Source organism: Mastigoproctus giganteus, chromosome 9 (genome assembly GCF_048544385.1).
Source record: "Mastigoproctus giganteus isolate SK-2022 chromosome 9, ASM4854438v1, whole genome shotgun sequence".
NCBI classification, from domain to species: domain Eukaryota; kingdom Metazoa; phylum Arthropoda; class Arachnida; order Uropygi; family Thelyphonidae; genus Mastigoproctus; species Mastigoproctus giganteus.
This window is the reverse complement of record NC_143583.1, coordinates 144,194,192-144,212,936: the sequence shown is the minus strand read 5'-3', so window position 1 is coordinate 144,212,936 and position 18,745 is coordinate 144,194,192. Positions and strand designations below refer to the sequence as shown.

The following is an 18,745-nucleotide window of genomic DNA, read 5'->3' as shown; positions in this document are numbered from 1 at the left end:
TCAAGATTCATCAAAATCCTTCTGACATCCTTTTGACGGAAGACCGTAGGAGGCATTGAATGGAGTGTGTTGGGAATGGTGGGAGGTGTTTTACCAAGATCGTTAATACATGAGTTGGAAGAAAAATGGGATGCTAGCAGGTCAGCTTTATCCTTGGCTTTAATGACAACAGAACCATCTGGTTTGGACAGAGGTTGGAACAGAGATGGGCAAAAGTTGCAGCCAATAGCTTTGGCAAGAAACCAGAATGCTCGGCTACCCATTAGGGCAAGAAGCAAGTTTTCTACTCTTAGCCTGTTCAAACTCTAGTTTGGACTGATTAATAACTGCTTTACAATTGTTGCGAGCTTTGGTGTAGGTAGAAAATGAAACTGTTGCGAGCTTTGGTGTAGGTAGAAAATGAAACTGAAGAAATAGAAACAAGCCAATTACAATATGCAACATTCTTCTCTTGAACAGCCTTAGCACATTTATTGTAAAACCAAGGTGTAGGTAAAGGATAAGATTTTAAAGTGGAGTGTGGGATAAAGGAATCATTCCTACAAGAATAATTTCACTAACACGATCTGAGCAAACATTGGCATCAGAAGTTTTGAAACAGTAATCCGGCCAAGGAAAAGAAGAAAAGAAATCTCGCAGGTCATCCCATTTTGCATTCTTGTAATGCCAAACAATACGAGGTTGGGAATAGCCATGAGATAAAGGCTCCATTGGAGAAGAGACAATCACAAAGTTGTGATCTCAGGTGCCTAAAGGACCTCTCACTTCGACCGTATACTTAGAAGGATTGTTTGTGAGAAAAAGATCAAGCGTGTTGGTTGTATGGTTAGGATTCTGCAGTATTCTTGTAGGTCATTGAACAAATGAACAATCTGTGCTAGGTCATTAGTAATTGCAAAAGCCTCAACACCTTGACCAGCTGGGTCGGTGTGACTAGAAAACAGAAGCCAGTTGGAGTTGTGAACATTAAATTCGATAAGGAAAATTACCTCACTGTTAGGAAAGTTGGACTGGAGAAAGTCAAGTTGGAAAGAGAGGAAGTCAAAGAGCTCCAAGTGATTAGTGGAGTTGGGAGAACAGTAGAGACAACAGATGGATATGACACAATGAGGTAGAGAGATTTTAAGACCAGAAGATCGAAAAGAGGAGATTCCAAACTACCAAGTCTCTGACAGGGAATATCGGAACGGACATATGCACAAGTACCACCTTTGAAGCGAAAGGAATCATAGAGCGAATAATTGGGCAACTGAGAAGAGTAGTAGTTGAATCACCCGATAACTGAGATTCTGTTAGAATAACTACATGGGATTTGGCAGACTGCAAGTGGAAATGGACATCGTTGAGATTAGAATTGAGACCACGTATATTTGTGACATGAATTAGGAATTGTTTTGGAGGTTTAGATCTTTTCGCAGATAAACTTACTTTATTAGTTTGACAATTCATGGTGTATTCAATAGTAAGAAAAAGTGGGTGGGACATGCTGTATGAAGTAATGAAATTTTTGGATCTGGTGTACACATGGTAAGAATATACCCACTTCCTTGGCATAATGTGGCCTCGACAATGCCCCTCGCATATAAACTACACAGACTCCCTCCAGTCACTATCTTGCAGAGTAGAGGTAGCAATATTATACACTAGCTGATCCGGAAGCCTCCTATTACCAATAGGTTCGGTTCGATCAGGTGTAAGCTAGTTAGCTAGTTCAGTTACTAACTAACTAGCGGCTGGCCTGCGAACACTGTTTTAGAGCTGTACCCTCGAAATGTAAGGAAGATTTGATCTCCCCACAATGTTCATTATAACCTCAAAAGTCATCAATCATACTGCATGATGGAAGAGATGGGGAATTGTTGACAAGAACTTAGCTCTGGAGACTAAACATGGGTTCCACCACTTCAAGCCTCCAATAAGCAATGTGGTAGTATTACACCGGTTGATGAGAGTCATTTACCACCTAGTATTGTCTGGTAACACAGAGGGGCAACATTCCTCCATGTGGTGTGGGTGCCACACCTCGACCCCTGCTTACGTCGGTTCACACCTGGGTGGTCACCCACTATGTGCTTGTGCATGGAGGTTATACTCAGGATTACTAACAGTCCCACCATCGTGAAGGTGCAAGCAGAGGATTTGGCTGTCACAGACCATCCGGACTTTGCCGAAATTGGGTCCATTTGAGTGTCACCTGTATATCATTTCCATCAGCATTTAGGCTCCCAGGTAGCAAGTACAGCTTGTCTGGTATATCTGAGAGAATGTCTGTGACAATCTTAAGGGCCTAATGAAGAAATCAATTAACCGCCACCTCTTAAACTACCTAGAAACCTTCTGTCTGATCAATGATCGCCAGTATGGAATCCGTTAGTGTCGATCCACTAGTGATATTCTGGACCCATTTATGGACTAATTCAGTGGAAAAGTTTGGTGAACAGGGAGCTAGCCCATTGCAATAACCCCCAACCTGGAAGACTAGGGTGTCCCTCTTAGTCTGTCCCATCACCTTTGACCTGTCCAGCCAGGGAGTTCCTACCAGAAGCAATGCTTCCACTGGTATAGCTCTTAGGATCATCTTAGGATCAACCCCACTATGACAAAGTGGGAACACCATCAGGGTTGGGGGTTATTATTATTTTTAATTTTCAAAATATGGCTAAACATGTTTTGTTATGTTTTGCATTAATATTTTTCAAAATTGCTCTAATGTCACAATAATATCTTCACGAATTTGGATTAACAAGGTTTTGTGTAATTAATTTTTTTTTTTTTTATTGGCAACTTGAATTTTGAATTAATGAGGTTGTACTGTGCCCAGAAATTAATGTTTAATTTAAGAAAGTTTTACTTGATCATAATTGGATTTTTATTTGATAATTTAGATTGATAATGGGTATGTTATCAAATACAGTTTTTGTTTATAGTAATACTAACTTCTCACTGCTACAACTTCAAAAATACTGTCTCTGTTATTAACAGAGGTTTTATACATATAACTATAATTAGTCCTATAACTAATTATAGGCCATCTAGAAATTTCAAAGTGGATTAGAATGGATTGTCTTTCCTTCTTTCTTCATATTATTGGACAGTCAGTGCTATTGGTTTCTCTGGGAAATCCAAATAATTAATGAAAACTAAGCAGCCAACAACCTTTTCCCTTGTGAGTGCCATTTTTATTCTTTTATTCATTCCACTTATAAGAATTTTTATGCACCATATGAACATGTGTATGCACCTGATTCTCACTTTCAACTTGGTCAAATCTGCTGCTTACAAGAAAAATGATGTCTCTGTATGCTTTACTTTGACTCATCAAGGGCATATGCACTTGATATTAGTCCTTGTGGGTAGCAAAGTTGGTAGAATTCCTCTCCTCCCCACACAGGGTGGAAAAGACCTGAGTTCGAATCCCATCAATGATATGAAGAATTTTTATGAGCTTTTTTTCACATGGATGGGATGGGTTAGTTGGTCTCAGGTGAGGGTAGCATGGTTTTTATTCTCTTGGAAACTCTGTTTTTTTTTTCATCCAGAAATTTACAGACAGTATACAGGGCGTCTCAAAAATATTGGTACAAACGTTTAGGGGAGGTAGGTAACATCTAAAGGAATGTGAATCGCATAGGAACCCATAACCAAAAACGTCACAGGAAAGTAGTAGCAGAGGCACAAGAAGCAGAAATGACACAAGACAGTAATTAGTGGCAAACATTTATATTGACATAATATTAACAATGGAGTAGAGATGGATGCATTTCATGATGTTACAACAGATGCTCGAAGGTTCCACCATGAGACGCGATGCATGCGTGACACCGACGCAGCATGGATTAGCAGACACGGTCGAACATGCCTGGAGTTTCTTTGACAGTAGCAGTGCAGACGAGTCTCGCCACGAGATTCATTTCTGTCTGCACAGGCAATATGTGTGAGGACCCCCCCCCCACAGTAAGAAATCAAGGCTTGATAAATCAGGTGAGCGTGGGGGCCAGGCAACGAGTCCACCACGTCCAATCCATCGACGCCCAAAATGCCTGTTCAAATGGTCACAAACACACCTTCCATAATGGGCAGGCGCCCCGTCATGTTGAAACCAAATGTTGCATCTCTCACATTTGCGGGAACATCATCAAGTAACCCTGGTAGAACTTGTTCAAGAAAGATCCGATATTTAGCGGGGTTCATGCGGGATGGTAACAGGTATGGACCGACTTAGCAGTCACCGACCATACCTGCCCACACATTTATTGCGAAGCGATGTTGTGCCGCATGGGGGCGCACACCGTGTGGGTTGTCGTGAGCCCATACATGAGCATTGTGCTGATTGAATAAGCCTTCCTGAGTGAAATAAGCCTCATCCTTGAACAAAACATACGCTGGAAAATTCAACTCGTGAACACTTTCTTGGAGAAACCACTGCGCAAAAGCCACAAGTACAGGATGATCTTGTGGGGGGGGGGCAGTAACTGAACCCTTTGGAGATGAAAGTGGTGTAAGGAATTGTCGTGCCAGACACGCTGTACACTGCAATGAGACACTCCTAAGGCAGAGCAACGGCACGTGTGCTGGTAGTAGGATTATTCTGGACGACATTCAACACACTTTCTTCCATGGTGGGAGTTCGCGTCGAACGTGGTCTGCCCACACTACTCCTGTTACCTCTAAATGACCCATAATCGCACAAATTTTGATGCACGTGCGCAAACGGTGGTCCGGTACTTGTCTGTCTGGGAAGTGTTCTCCATAAATTCGTTGAGTGGCTCATCCGTTGCCCTCTGCTAATCCATACACTAGGTGCATGTCTGGCAGCTCATAGTTCGTATATCAATGCATGCTCTTTGTGCGGCGACTACTGCTTGAATGAGTAAACCAGAAATTTTCCCTCTCGCAAACTGATGAACAGTGCCCTCTACCAACTTACGGTGACGTTTCTGGTTATGGGTTCCTATGTGATTCGCATTCCTTTAGATGTTACCTACTTCCCCCTAAACGTTTGTACCAATATTTCTGAGACACCCTGTATACAGAGCGATATGGCCTTAGTTGCTGATGCTCCCAAAACCCTGCTACAACGACATGATATTAACATATTCTGGAAAATTTGTTTTAGCATTGGAGAAGTGAGGACATGAGCATTGGAGTGATAAATAACAGATAGTATCAATAACATAAATAAAGTAGTAGTAGTAGTAGTAGTAGTGGCACTTGATGCAAGAAAGCAAGTGTAGGAGCTTATGCAGCATCAGCCAAAAAAAAAAAAAAAAAAAAAATCACACCATACCCTCCAATTGCCTGTCCAGTTCCTCCTTAAATTTATTTAACCTATCAACTTCCACAACGACAGATGGAAGTTTGTTCCAGCAATTAACCACCCGCTGGCTAAAGGCAAATTTTCGCACATCTATTCTACATCTATCCTTTCTTAATTTGAACTTATGTCCCCGTAGGTTCGTATTCTGAACAAGTGGGAGGATCCCATCAGAATTCAGCGTGCTCAACCCATTCAAGGCCTTATAGACCTCAATCAGATCACCGCGCAGGTGCCTAGTCTCCAGCCACTGCAATTTGCAGAACTTAAGCCTCTCTTGGTAAGAGGATCCCTTCATTCCCCTCACCAATCGTGTTGCTCTTCTCTGTACACGCTCAAGCAAATCTACATCCTTCCTAAAATGAGGCCTCCAGACCTGTACGCAGTACTCAAGGCGTGGCATGACCATTGCCTTATACAGAGGGACAATCACCTCCTTTTCCCTGCTAGCAAAATTCCTATATATCATTGACAAAACCCCATGACCTGCCCTAGCAGCCTGTCTACATTGCTCAGAAAACTTCATATCTGACTGCACAATTACTCCCAGGTCTTTTTCATTTTCTACCACCTTAAGTGTAGTACCACACAGTTGGTACGTTTCTCTGGGGTTACTTCTACCCATATGCAGTACTTTGCATTTGCCAAGGTTAAACTTCAGTTGCCACTTCTTAGCCCATCTGCCCAAATTATCTAGATCCTGTTGCAGTAGCACACTGCCATTACTGTCATTAACAACCCTGCCAACCTTCGTGTCATCTGCAAACTTCGACATTAAGCCTGATATACCTTCATCAATATCATTGATAAATATACAAAACAACAGTGGACCCAACACCGAACCCTGTGGGACTCCACTAATAACATTAGTCCACGAAGAGCAGCACCCATTGATTACCACCCTCTGTCTTCTCCCACTTAACCATCCTTTTATCCATTGTAGCAACTTACCCTTAATACCATTCTGCTCCAATTTGTACAGTAGTCTTCCATGCGCAACAGTGTCAAAAGCTTTCCTGAAATCCAAGTATATGATATCAAAATTATTTTTTGCATCCAGTTCCTTTGTGACCACGTCATAATAACCAATCAAATTTGTCAGACAAGACTTTCCCTTAACAAACCCATGCTGTGTCTGAATTATTGCTGCAGTCTTGTCTAGATGATCCTGCAATGCATCTTTAACCAGTGACTCCATTATTTTACCCGGAACAGAAGTTAAACTAACTGGTCTGTAATTATTCGTGTCACCCTTCGAACCTCCTTTGTGAATTGGGGATACATTTGCACATCTCCAGTCCGTGGGAACCTCCCCTGAATCCAAGGATGCTCTCATAATTATGGCTAAGGGTTTGCTTAGTTGCTTTGCCGCCTCCTTTAATATAACTGGATAGATCCCATCCGCCCCAGGTGCCTTTCTTATGTTTAACTTCAACAATTTCTCCTCCACTTTGCTCTCAGTTATTACAAAATCATTAAGCACACTGCTAAAATTTGATAACCTTCTTCCATTTTCAAACTGTAATGATTCCTCACGTGTGAATGTAGATGCAAAATACTCATTCAGTTTGTTTGCTATCTGAGCAGGATCATCAACAGTCGAACCATCGATGTCAAGTGGACCAATCATATTCAGCCCCTTCCTTTTAGAGTTTATATAAGTAAAGAAATCCTTGCTGTTTTTCTTAGCATCTTTTGCCAAAGATTTCTCGTAATCCGCCTTTGCCTGCCGAACCTCCTTTGTGACCTGATTACAGACTAGCTTATATCTGCTACAGGCTTCTGCGTCGCCTGATAATTTATATGCATCCCATGCATTTTTCTTCTCTGTCACGAGTCTCATTAGTTCATTTGATAACCATTTAGGCCTAAACCTTGAACAATATTTATTCATCGGTATGAAAAGTCTAGTAGCTTCCACGATTAATTCCTTGAATGCTTCCCACTTAGAATTTACTGTTTGTAACATCGTCAGTCGATCCCACTGTACAGAATTTAAAAACTGTCTGAGACCACTGTACTCCCCTTTACGGAAGCAAAAACCCTTTCCTTTACCCCTGACGGTAGTTACCTCTTTGAGTAAATCCCACTTCAGCACACTGTGATCACTGCCACCTAGTGGTTCCTTTATCTGCAAATTCTTAATACACGAATGATCACTGCTGATAACCAGATCAAGAGTATTACTTTCTCTGGTTGCCTCTCGAACATGCTGCTGCAGAAAACAATCATCCAATAAATCCACAAAAGTCTGACTAGTGTGTGAGTGACCAACCCACAAGTTCCAGTCAATATCTGGGAAGTTAAAATCCCCCATTATAAGACATTCTGATTTACTGGCCCACTCTATTTCTCTGTACAATTGTTCATTGTACTCATTCGAGTCATTAGGCCTATAACACACTCCTACTCTTATTTTTGCTTTTGCAGTGCTTATGTCACACCAAACTGACTCAACAGTGCACTGTCCATCTATATCAACTGGATGCACTTCTTTTGATTTTATGTTTTTCTTAATTAACAGCATAACACCTCCTCCCTTTCTGTCCTGTCTATCCTTTCTGTACACATTGTACTCCCCAAATTCCAGTTCTGCATTCCTTATATCTTTGTGACACCACGTCTCTGCTATCCCAACAATATCCGCCTTTGATGTCTTGACCAACACTTCAAATTCATCAAATTTATTTACTATACTTCTAGCATTGGTATACATGCAAGCATACATGCTCCTATGCCTATTCCTTGTTACCCTAACACATCCCATATACCCAACTATTCCAGGATGACTGCCATCCGTCCCTGAAAACCCCCAACACCCCTCGCTCCAGGTCGCTTCTTATTCTAATAGAAGTTGTGCAAGAATCACCTTCACCTCTGCCTGCGGTTACTGTTAAACTATTAGTCTTTGTATCCCCCCAAGCTAGCAGTTTTCCGACCCACCTAACACTGCCTCGATAGCATCAGCAAATATTCTTGCACCCTTTCTATTTAAGTGTATCCCATCCCTGTAGAAGCAATCTCTCCTGTTAACAAGTACAGTCCAGGCTGAAAAAAATTCTACCCCTTGAGCCTTGCACAATCTTTCCAGGGCCGAATTGATCGACAAGGCTCTCATCATATACTCCCTCCTATCGTGTCTGGGCAGAATTGCAGACACTTTTAAATTCAACCCTAATTCTCGGCTTTTTTTCAACAGTGACCTGTACTTGTTGAGTAATTCTGCCGGTCTCCTACTCTTAATATCATTAGTGCCAACGTGTACAACTATATCACCTTTTGTGCCCTTGAAAGATGATATCCGCTCTACAACGTCATCAACCTTTGCCCCTGGCAGACATACCCTGGTCCTGTTCCACCTATCCTTTTTACATAGCATGTTCCCCGTTTCCCTGACAATAGAGTCACCAACAACTAATAGTTCCTGTGGGACCAGCGCATTCTGCCTTGGGGGTTGCCGCTGTGTTGCGTGATGACCAAGTGCAAGCTCTGGCGTTGATGTGGGCAGCTGAGAGCTTGATGGGCCCCTCAATTTATTTCCTTCGAGGGCATCCACCCTGTCCTTCAAACTCTCATATAGGCCCATAACAACGCTGAGTTGTCTCCTGATTTCCTTACACTCCTTACATCACGCACACACAAAGACATCCCCCATGGCAATATCATGTTCCGTTCCAGAGAGTTCGGCAAACATTTCACAAGTTGCACATTTTTTTAGGCTGTGACGCGTTGGAGAATCGCCCCCCTCAGTTCTCCCCCGAGTCACAACACTCCTGCCACTTTGTGCCCGTTGCTTTGCTGCTCTAGTTCGGGGCATGGTAGTTTAAATTAATAAAATCAATAAATTAAATGTCAGTAGTATTTGAATAGAAACTATGAAATAGAAACAGTGAAGCGTATTACTATATAATTATGCGTTAGAGCTACCTCAATTAAAAACTTTGAATTCCCTACAAAAACTTTGAATTCCCTATATACAAAAACAATGGCTATAAAAATCGAACAAAAATAACGGTTTTACCTATCGTAAGTAAAATCCACAAAAACTCTTTATCTAAATTAAAATAAAAAATAACCAGCGTAACTATAACTATATGACTACGTATTAAGTACAATATAAAACAACAATCATGTAAATAAAAGGCAAACACTTATCGTTTTTGCGGAGCCTGTAACTGTCAGCTGTAACTTTTAAATCAAACTTTTAAATTAAGTATCAAACTGTTGGCATGATGCAGAAAATCTTCCTGTTACACAAGGTGATGCATGTGCATACAGTTGCCCATTCCTGAACTGTCTAAAAGTAATAGGTTTATGGATGGATGAAAGGTCTTTGCAACCATATAGAACTGTTATTAACTTCACCAGTACAGTTTATAAACAATGAAGTTTAGTAACTGTACTGGTGAAGTTAATAACAAAGTATAAAACTTCATAGTTTTATACTTTGATGAATCAAAGATATGTGCATATTCTTTTAAAGATTCTTTTATTCTAACTTAATTCTTTTACCCTTTTAATTACCTCTAATCATTATGGATTTGAAAGATAACTATCAAAAAATTAATAGGTTTAAAATCTGAATTGATAATTTCCAATACAACCATCATTTCTAATTCATTGATTTTCTTTTATAGTGGCAGTTTACTGATGAGAAATCTTGGAGATTTAGTGAAGAAGGAGCATTTTGTTCTTGGTTCAGATTACATGGTTACACTGCTTGTAGTTGTTCCAAAGTAAGATTTATTTTGGTCTATTGTACGTTTTCTTATGTTAGAGATTTCCTTAAAGAGTAGTATATTTGACATCAATTGATAAGCAAAAACATTCAAGTTCATTCCTTCCAAAAAAAATTCAGCTAAAGTCAAAGAAATGTGGAAGTGATGCTCATTATTGTGTACACCTGGGATGGCATCAATTTAAATAATGTTGTTCCTCAAGTCAAATCTGTCATTGCTGAATACTACCCTTCATTCCTGGAGATGCGCCTGTAAGATGTCATGTGGGCCTTGTTTGGCAAGTGCATAAATGTGCTGTTAGTAATGGGAAATCCTGAAACCTCCCCTCCAATTTTCTGAACATGAACTTGTGACTTTGATTTGTTGGATTTGTTAAATAAGATGAAGAAGCTATCTATAGTCATTTGTTTTTGGACAATGCGTGGTATACTGTGAGCTGCAGATACTTCACACCATTTTTCAAAACCAGGCTTTTGGTTTTGTCAGGGGTCTCTCACATGTTTGATGTCGGGTTGACAGGATGCTGGAGATTACTTTAACAGAATATGACTTTCAAATAGCTTAATTGTTAATTTATTTAGTAAAATCAATTGGAGTGATTTATTTAGTAAACAATTGCTAGAATAAGTAGAGGCAGTTTATTCATTTGTTTTTATAGATAAGCATCTAAATCACTTACTGTAGATATGAAAAGAATTTTTATTTAGGAAATGTACCATACATTTATAGATATCATAAAATTTTTAATTTTCAAACTTATATTCCAATAATTTGAGTTCAGAAACAAAATTGGCATGGAAAGAACAAAATATAATTTGCTATTACAAACTGGACAACATCTGGAAATATGATACTAATTAACTACTGTTTTTCTAGTAATTTAATCCCAGACTTTACTTCGAATTGCTGACAGTGAGCACTTTTGCAGCCAAGTTCCCTGCCCTTATGCCAATCAAGGATCAAAATAATCTATAGAAATGATGTGGGTACATGTCACCTTGGTGCATGAGACATTTAGTAGTATGATGCAATTCCATATATACAACAATTTATTGAATATGTCAATTTACTTGTATATAACAGTTTGGTGCATTATAGTTACTAGGTGAAAAATAATGCAAACTTTTAGCTTGCCATTCTATAAAAACCAAATTTAGTAAACATTGTTTTTCCCGAAATATTTTGTTGAGTGGACTATCTTCATTTTTTTCTGCATTGTACTTTTTGTTTTGTGGAGATCCCAAAAACTAGTTTCTACTGAGGCTCGTGATACCCATTAATACCACGGATGAGTTGAATTGGGTTGTGAAAAGAAACTTGTTCACACTGGATTCGAATGATTTCTGTGTGTTCTGATTTCCAGAAAACACAGTGAAGTGGAGGAAGGTTGTTCCAAAAACCAGAAGCAGGAAGAATAAATGAAACAATAAAAGTTAACATATTGAATTTGGATTTGAACCACAAATAAATGAATGACTGGCTAACACATGTTTATTTGTTCATTTTGCAACCTTTTTTTTTTGTGGAAACTTAAGGCTGTTGGTACATTAATATCATAGATGGGTTGAAAGTTGGACTGCTAGATATAAAGAAAGTTTACTAAAAATTACACATTTTTATTACAAATTTTAACTTGAATTAGCCCAATTTTATCTCATAAAAGAATAAGATTTTGCCTTGGAAGTTGACTTTGAATAACATAAATAAAGTAGTATAATTACAATTGTAGGACAATTATCTGTGTATATAATCAAGCACCAATACTCTACAAGATGATGATAGTTGTTAAAAAATGCTCAAGCTAAAATGAAACAGCTAATCCCATTTCACAAACAAGATTTTTTTTATTGCAGGGCAATTAAAAAAATTATTGCCATACTTATATTGTATGGTAGTACAATCCAAGTATTGCACTACTATTACCATCGTGGTCTTTTAATATAAGTATAACAAACTAAGAAGATATGGCTACTTTAAACAATGGTGGATTCAAGAATTAGGTTTGATAGGTGTAAAATTGAAATATTTTATTTAAGTGAAATTGACTTAAAGTTACAAGTTACAGTGGTCAACAAAATGAAACATTTTTTTTTTCACCAAAGAGGTAAACACGCTTTTCTCAACTAGTTATGTTCACTTATTTCAAATATGTTCTTGGTTTTTATCTAGCATGGGTAGTTTTCATAACTACAAAAATGCAATTGTAACTGCTAAAAATATCAGTACAAGTTAATGAAGTTGATTTCATTACAAAGCACATAAGACTGGTTATATTATTTTTACACATTTACAGTTTAAATGCAATATACTTTATGCACATAGTTAAAATAACACAGTTTAAATTGTACATATCTCTTTTATGCTATTGTAAAAGAGATATGTACAATTTAAAAAATTATACGATTTAAAAAATTATGGATGACTTTCTTTGGTACACTTTTCCAGAATGTTACAGTACAACATCCAGTAGTAGTCTGATAACATATCATATGTTCATTCTCAGAAACCTTTAGCGATTTTTCATTGACATAATGTCTTAATGGAATCATTCTTCTTGTGCTTTGCTTTCTGTGACAAGGTTTTTGGGAGAGAAGTCTAAATGCAAATGCAATAAATAGAGTTTTGCGCATACAACATCCTATTTCTTTATATGCAATAAGCACTTTCTGAAGTCTGTCTTTGTATACGAGAGTCTGCTATGCTTTTAGTTCAAATATGTTGAAGTATTTTTCAAAACTTTCACCCTACAGAAGCTCTGATTTGAGGGGTCTGCAGATTCCCTCTTTCACTTTTGTGAAAGAGGGAATCTGCAGAGAGGGAGTCAGACTTTAGTGGTTTTATTGGATGATTGTTTTCTGCAGCAGCATGTTCGAGAGGCAACCAGAGAAAGTAATACTCTTGATCTGGTTATCAGCAGGGATCATTCATGTATTAGGAATTTGCAGATAAAAGAACCACTAGGTGGCAGTGATCACAGTGTACTGATGTGGGATTTACTTAAAGATTTAATTACCATCAGGGGTAAAGGAAAGGGTTTTTGCTTCCGTAAAGGCGAGTACAGTGGTCTCAGACAGTTTTTAAATTCTGTACAGTGGGATCAACTGACGATGTTACCAACAGTAAATTCTAAGTGGGAAGCATTCAAGGAATTAATCCTGGAAGCTACTAAAAGTTTCATACCTATTAAGAAATATTGTTCAAGGTTTAGGCCTAAATGGTTGTCAAATGAACTAATGAGACTCGTAACAGAGAAGAAAAATGCATGGGATGCATATAAATTATCAAGCGACTCAGAAGCCTATGGCAGATATAAGTTAATCTGCAATCAGGTGACAAAGGAGGTTCGGCAGGCAAAAGCAGATTACGAGAAATCCTTGGCAAAAGATGCTAAGAAAAACAGCAAGGATTTCTTTACTTATATAAACTCTAAAAGGAAGGGGCTGAATCTGATTGGTCCACTTGACATCGATGGTTCGACTGTTGATGATCCTGCTCAGAGAGCAAACAAACAAAATGAGTATTTTGCATCTACATTCACACATGAGGAATTATTAAGGTTTGAAAATGGCAGAAGGTTATCAAATTGTAGCAAGATACTTAATGATTTTGTAATAACTGAGAGCAAAGTGGAAGAGAAATTGTTGAAGTTAAACATAAGAAAAGCACCTGGGGTGGATGGGATCTATCCAGTTATATTAAAGGAGGCGGCAAAGCAACTAAGCAAACCCTTAGCCATAATTATGAGAGCATCCTTGGACTCAGGGGAGGTTCCCACGCACTGGAGATGTGAAATGTATCCACAATTCACAAAGGGGGATCGAAGGGTGACACAAGTAATTACAGACCAGTTAGTTTAACTTCTGTTCTGGGTAAAATAATGGAGTCACTGGTTAAAGATGCATTGCAGGATCATCTAGACAAGACTGCAGCAATAATTCAGACACAGCATGGGTTTGTTAAGGGAAAGTCTTGTCTGACAAATTTGATAGGATATTATGATGTGGTTACAAAGAACTGGATGCAAAAAATAATTTTGATCTCATATATTTGGATTTCAGGAAAGCTTTTGACACTGTTGCGCATGGAAGACTATTGTACAAATTGGAGCAGAATGGTATTATGGGTAAGTTGCTACAATGGATAAAAGGATGGTTAAGTGGGAGAAGACAGAGGGTGGTAATCAATGGGTGCTGCTCTTCTTGGACTAATATTATTAGTGGCATCCCACAGGGTTCGGTGTTAGGTCCACTGTTGTTTTGTATATTTATCAATGATATTGATGAAGGTATATCAGGCTTAATGTCAAAGTTTGCAGATGATACAAAGGTTGGCAGGGTTATTAATGACAGTAATGGCAGTGTGCTACTGCAACAGGATCTAGATAATTTGGGCAGATGGGCTAAGAAGTGGCAACTGAAGTTTAACCTTGACAAATGCAAAGTACTGCATATGGGTAGAAGTAACCCCAGAGAAATGTACCGACTGTTTGGTTCTACACTTAAGGTGGTAGAAAATGAAAAAGACCTGGAAGTAATTGTGCAGGCAGATATGAAGTTTTCTGAGCAATGCAAACAGGCTGCCAGGGCAGGTCATGGGGTTTTTGTCAATGATATATAGGAATTTTGCTAGCAGGGAAAAGGAGGTGATTATCCCTCTGTATAAGGCAATGGTCAGGCCAAGCCTTGAGTACTGCGTAAAGGTCTGGAGGCCTCATTTTAGGAAGGATGTAGATTTACTTGAGCTTGTACAGAGAAGGGCAACACGATTTGTGAGGGGAATGAAGGGATCCTCTTACAAAGAGAAGCTTAAGTTCTGCAAATTGCAGTGGCTGGAGACTAGGCACCTGCGCGGTGATCTGATTGAGGTATATAAGGCCTTGAATGGGTTGAGCATGCTGAATTCTGATTTAATCGTTCCACTCATTCAGATTACGAACCTAAGGGGGCATAAATTCAAATTAAGAAAAGACAGATGTAGAATAGATGTGCGGAAATTTGCCTTTAGCCAGCGGGTGGTTAATTGCTGGAAGAAACTTCCATCTGTCGTTGTGGAAGTTGATAGGTTGAATAAATTTAAGGAGGAACTGGACAGGCATTTGGAGAGAATGGTGTGATTTTTTTTTTTTTTTTTTTGTTGGCTGATGGTGCATAAGCTCATACATTTGCTTTCTTGCATCACATGCCACTACTACTACTACTACTACTTTCATGACACTGATCTTTGGAGGTTTCTCACTTAAGGAAAATGAACTTCTCTTAGGTTCATGTTACCAATTGCTTTCACAAAACTCTTCATTAGGCCAAGTTTAATGTCGAGAAGTGGAGAAAAATCTTAATTGGATCCACTAATGGAACATACTGCATGCTACTCATACGAGGCTAGTCATGTCTGATGTAATGTTGTGCTGTTGAATGACTGTTCCATGGACATAGGAAACAACAATATTTTAAGCACCTTCCTTGCATGTCCATTAACATACCAGTGATTTTGAGGTCACCACAGAATTCCATCGGGTTTCTGTTTGAATTGCTTCAAGTAGTGTCATCATGTTATAGTATGTTTCCTTTAGTTGAACAGAGCGGGGATGGACGGCTTTAAGTTCCCATTACACAAGCTAGAGAAAAACTGAAAACTGATTTGGAATCAGCATTTAAAGATCTGGTGTGTGTGTGGGTGTGGGTGGGTGGGTGGTAAGATATCAAGTTTTTCTACCAGAATAGTTTGAAAGTTAGAAAACTCTAGCATGTTTTGTGGATGTAAATAGACTTACTAGTTAGCACTACTAAAATTTTCATTGAGACGCTGTTTCAGTGTAGTTGTATATACGATTGAAAATATTGTTCAGCTTTTGATGGAAGACAAAATAATATTCCTAAAACTGTCTTAAGTGATTAAAAATTAGAATGTATGAAAATTGGTCTACTGTTCACATGGATAACAGCCATTCTTCACCTAGGCATTGACTTGACTAGATGTCTGTAGAAATCTGTAAGGCTTTCCACAGGGTTGGAATAGATGCTCCTTCTGTGTCTACAAAGGAGGTTAGGCAGTCAAAGGCAGATTACATTCCAAAATATTCCACAGGTGTTCAATTAGATTCAGGTTAGGAGAATTTGAAGGCCAATCAAGATGGGTGATATCTTCACTGTGTTTGTCAAACCACTTGTGTCAGTACTGGCTCGATAACGCGGCATTATTATCTTGGAAGATCTGCTTTCTGTCTGAAAAAAAAAAAAAAAAATGCTACGTGACAGAGTGCACATGGTCTCCTAACAGCTGCTGGTAGACCTCACCAGTGAAACTCAGTCCGTATGCACCAGGAATCCTAGTAACACATGCATCTTTCCTTTGAATCTGTGGTTCTTGGTTTGGATGTTTTTCGCAGTCATCTAGATATAGTGACACTTCCACTTCTGGTAGTGTGGTAAGAGTTGCATGTTTTCATTGTGCTACCTGTCAGCTATTCCTATAGAGTTTTTTTGTGTGTTACAATACAGTGTGGGTCGGAAAACTGCTAGCTTGGGTACAAGTAAACACATGGGTTGTGTTAGGGTGGCTAAGAATAGGAACAGGTGCATGTATACTTGCATATACACCAATGCTAGGAGTTTGGTAAATAAATTTGAGGTATCGGTCAAAACATCAAAGGCAGATATTGTTGGAATATCAGAGACGTGGTGTCACATAGATATAAGGAATGCAGAACTGGAATATGGGGAGTACAATGTGTACAGGAAGGATAGATAGGATAGGAAGGGAGGAGGGGTTATGCTATTAGTTAAGAAACATAAAATCCAAGGAAGTGCAGCCAGTAGACATCGCTGGACGGTGCAGTGTCAAGTCAGTTTGATGTGACATAAGCACTGGAGATCAAAATTGAGAGTAGGAGTGTGTTATAGGCCTAATGACTCTGAGGAGTATAATAAAAAACTGTACAGGGAAATAGAGTGAGCCAGTAAAGCAGAGAGAGAGAGTCTTATAATGGGAGATTTTAATTTCCTGGATATTGACTGGAATTTGTGGGTTGGTCACTCACACACTAGCAAAGCTTTTGGTTTTTATTGGATGATTGTTTTCTACATCAGCATGTTTTGGAGGCAACTAGAGGGAGTAATACTCTTGATCTAATTATCATTAGTGATTCTTCTTCCATTAAGAATCTGAAGATAAAGGAACCACTAGGTGACAGTGATCACAGTGTGCTGAAGTGGGATTTACTCAAAGAGGTAACTACCATCAGGGGTAAAGGGAAGGGATTTTGCTTTCATAAAGGCAACTATGGTGGTCTGAGACAGTATTTAAATTCTATACGGTGGGACCAACTGATGATGTTACCAACAGCAAATTCAAAATGGGAAGCATTTATAGAATTAATCTTGGAAGCTACTAGGCTTTTCATACCAACTAAGAAATATTTTTCAAGGTTTAAGCTTAAGTGAATGTCAGATGAAGTAATAAGACATGTGGCAGAGAAGAAAAATGCATGGGATACAAATAAATTAATGAGTGACACGGAAGCCTATGATAGATATAATATGGTCTGTAACCAAGTCACAAAGGAGATTAGGCAGTCAAAGGCAGATTACAAGAAATCTTTAGAAAAGGATACAAAGAAAAACAGCAAAGAGTTCTTTATTTATGTAAACCCTAGAAGGAAGGGGGATGAATCAGATTGGTCCACTGGATATTGATGGTTCAACTGTTGATGATCCTGCTCAGGTGGCTATCAAACTAAATGAGTATTTTGCATCTACATTCACATAAGAGGAGTTATTCAGGGAGGGGAATGCCAGAGATGAATTAAACTCTGACAGTGAGCCAAATGATTTTGTAATAACTGAGATGAAAGTGGAGGAGAAATTGTTGAAGATAAACATAAAAAAGGAACCCGGTGGTGGATAGGATCTATCCAGTTATATTAAGAGGCAGGAAAGGAAGTAAGCAAACCGTTAGCCATAATTATGAGAGCTTCCTTGGACTCGGGGGAGGTACTCGTGGACTGGAGATGTGCAAATATGACCCCAATTCTCAAAGGAGGATCAAAGGGGTGACACAAGTAATTACAGGCCTGTTAGTTTAACTTCTGTTCCAGGAAATTACTGGAGGCACTGGTTAAAGAAGCACTGCAGGATCATCTAGACAAGACTTCAGTTATAGCTCAGACACAGCATGGTTTCGTTAAGGGGAAGTCTTGCCTGACCAATTTAATTGGATACTATGATGTGGTCACAAAGGAACTGGATGCAGGGAATAACTTTGATATCATATATTTGGATCTTAGAAAGGCTTTTGATACTGTTGCACATGGAGACTGCTGCACAAATTGGAGCAGTGTGGCATTGGAGGCAAATTGCTGCTATAGATAAAGGGATGGTTGAGTGGGAGAAGACAGAGAGTGGTAATAAATGGACACTGCTCTTCATGGACTAATGTTATTAGTGGAGTCCTGCAGGGTTGAGTGTTGGATCCATTGTTGTTTTCTGTATTTATATAGGATATTGATGATGGTATATCAGGCTGAATGTTCAAGTTTGCAGACAATACAAAGACTGGTAGCATTGATAATGACAGTACGCTGCTGCAACAGAATCTAGAAAAGTTGAGCAAATGGGCTGAGAGGTGGCAAATGAAGTTGAACAATGACAAATGTAAAGTGCTACATATGGGAAGCAGTAACCCCAGAGTAATGTAT

At 39.0% G+C, this 18,745-nt stretch overlaps 1 protein-coding gene across 3 annotated transcripts in view; it reads left to right on the top strand.

Annotated features, from left to right (window-relative positions):
• Vha44 (V-type proton ATPase subunit Vha44) overlaps window positions 1-18,745 on the top strand; it is a 249,734-nt gene that overhangs the window by 96,898 nt on the left and 134,091 nt on the right. For all 3 annotated transcript variants that reach the window (XM_090381677.1, XM_090381676.1, XM_090381678.1), the window contains exon 7: window positions 9,952-10,050. In XM_090381677.1, coding sequence (XP_090237803.1) covers window positions 9,952-10,050 — 99 coding nt within the window. The remainder of the gene's footprint in view (window positions 1-9,951; window positions 10,051-18,745) is intronic.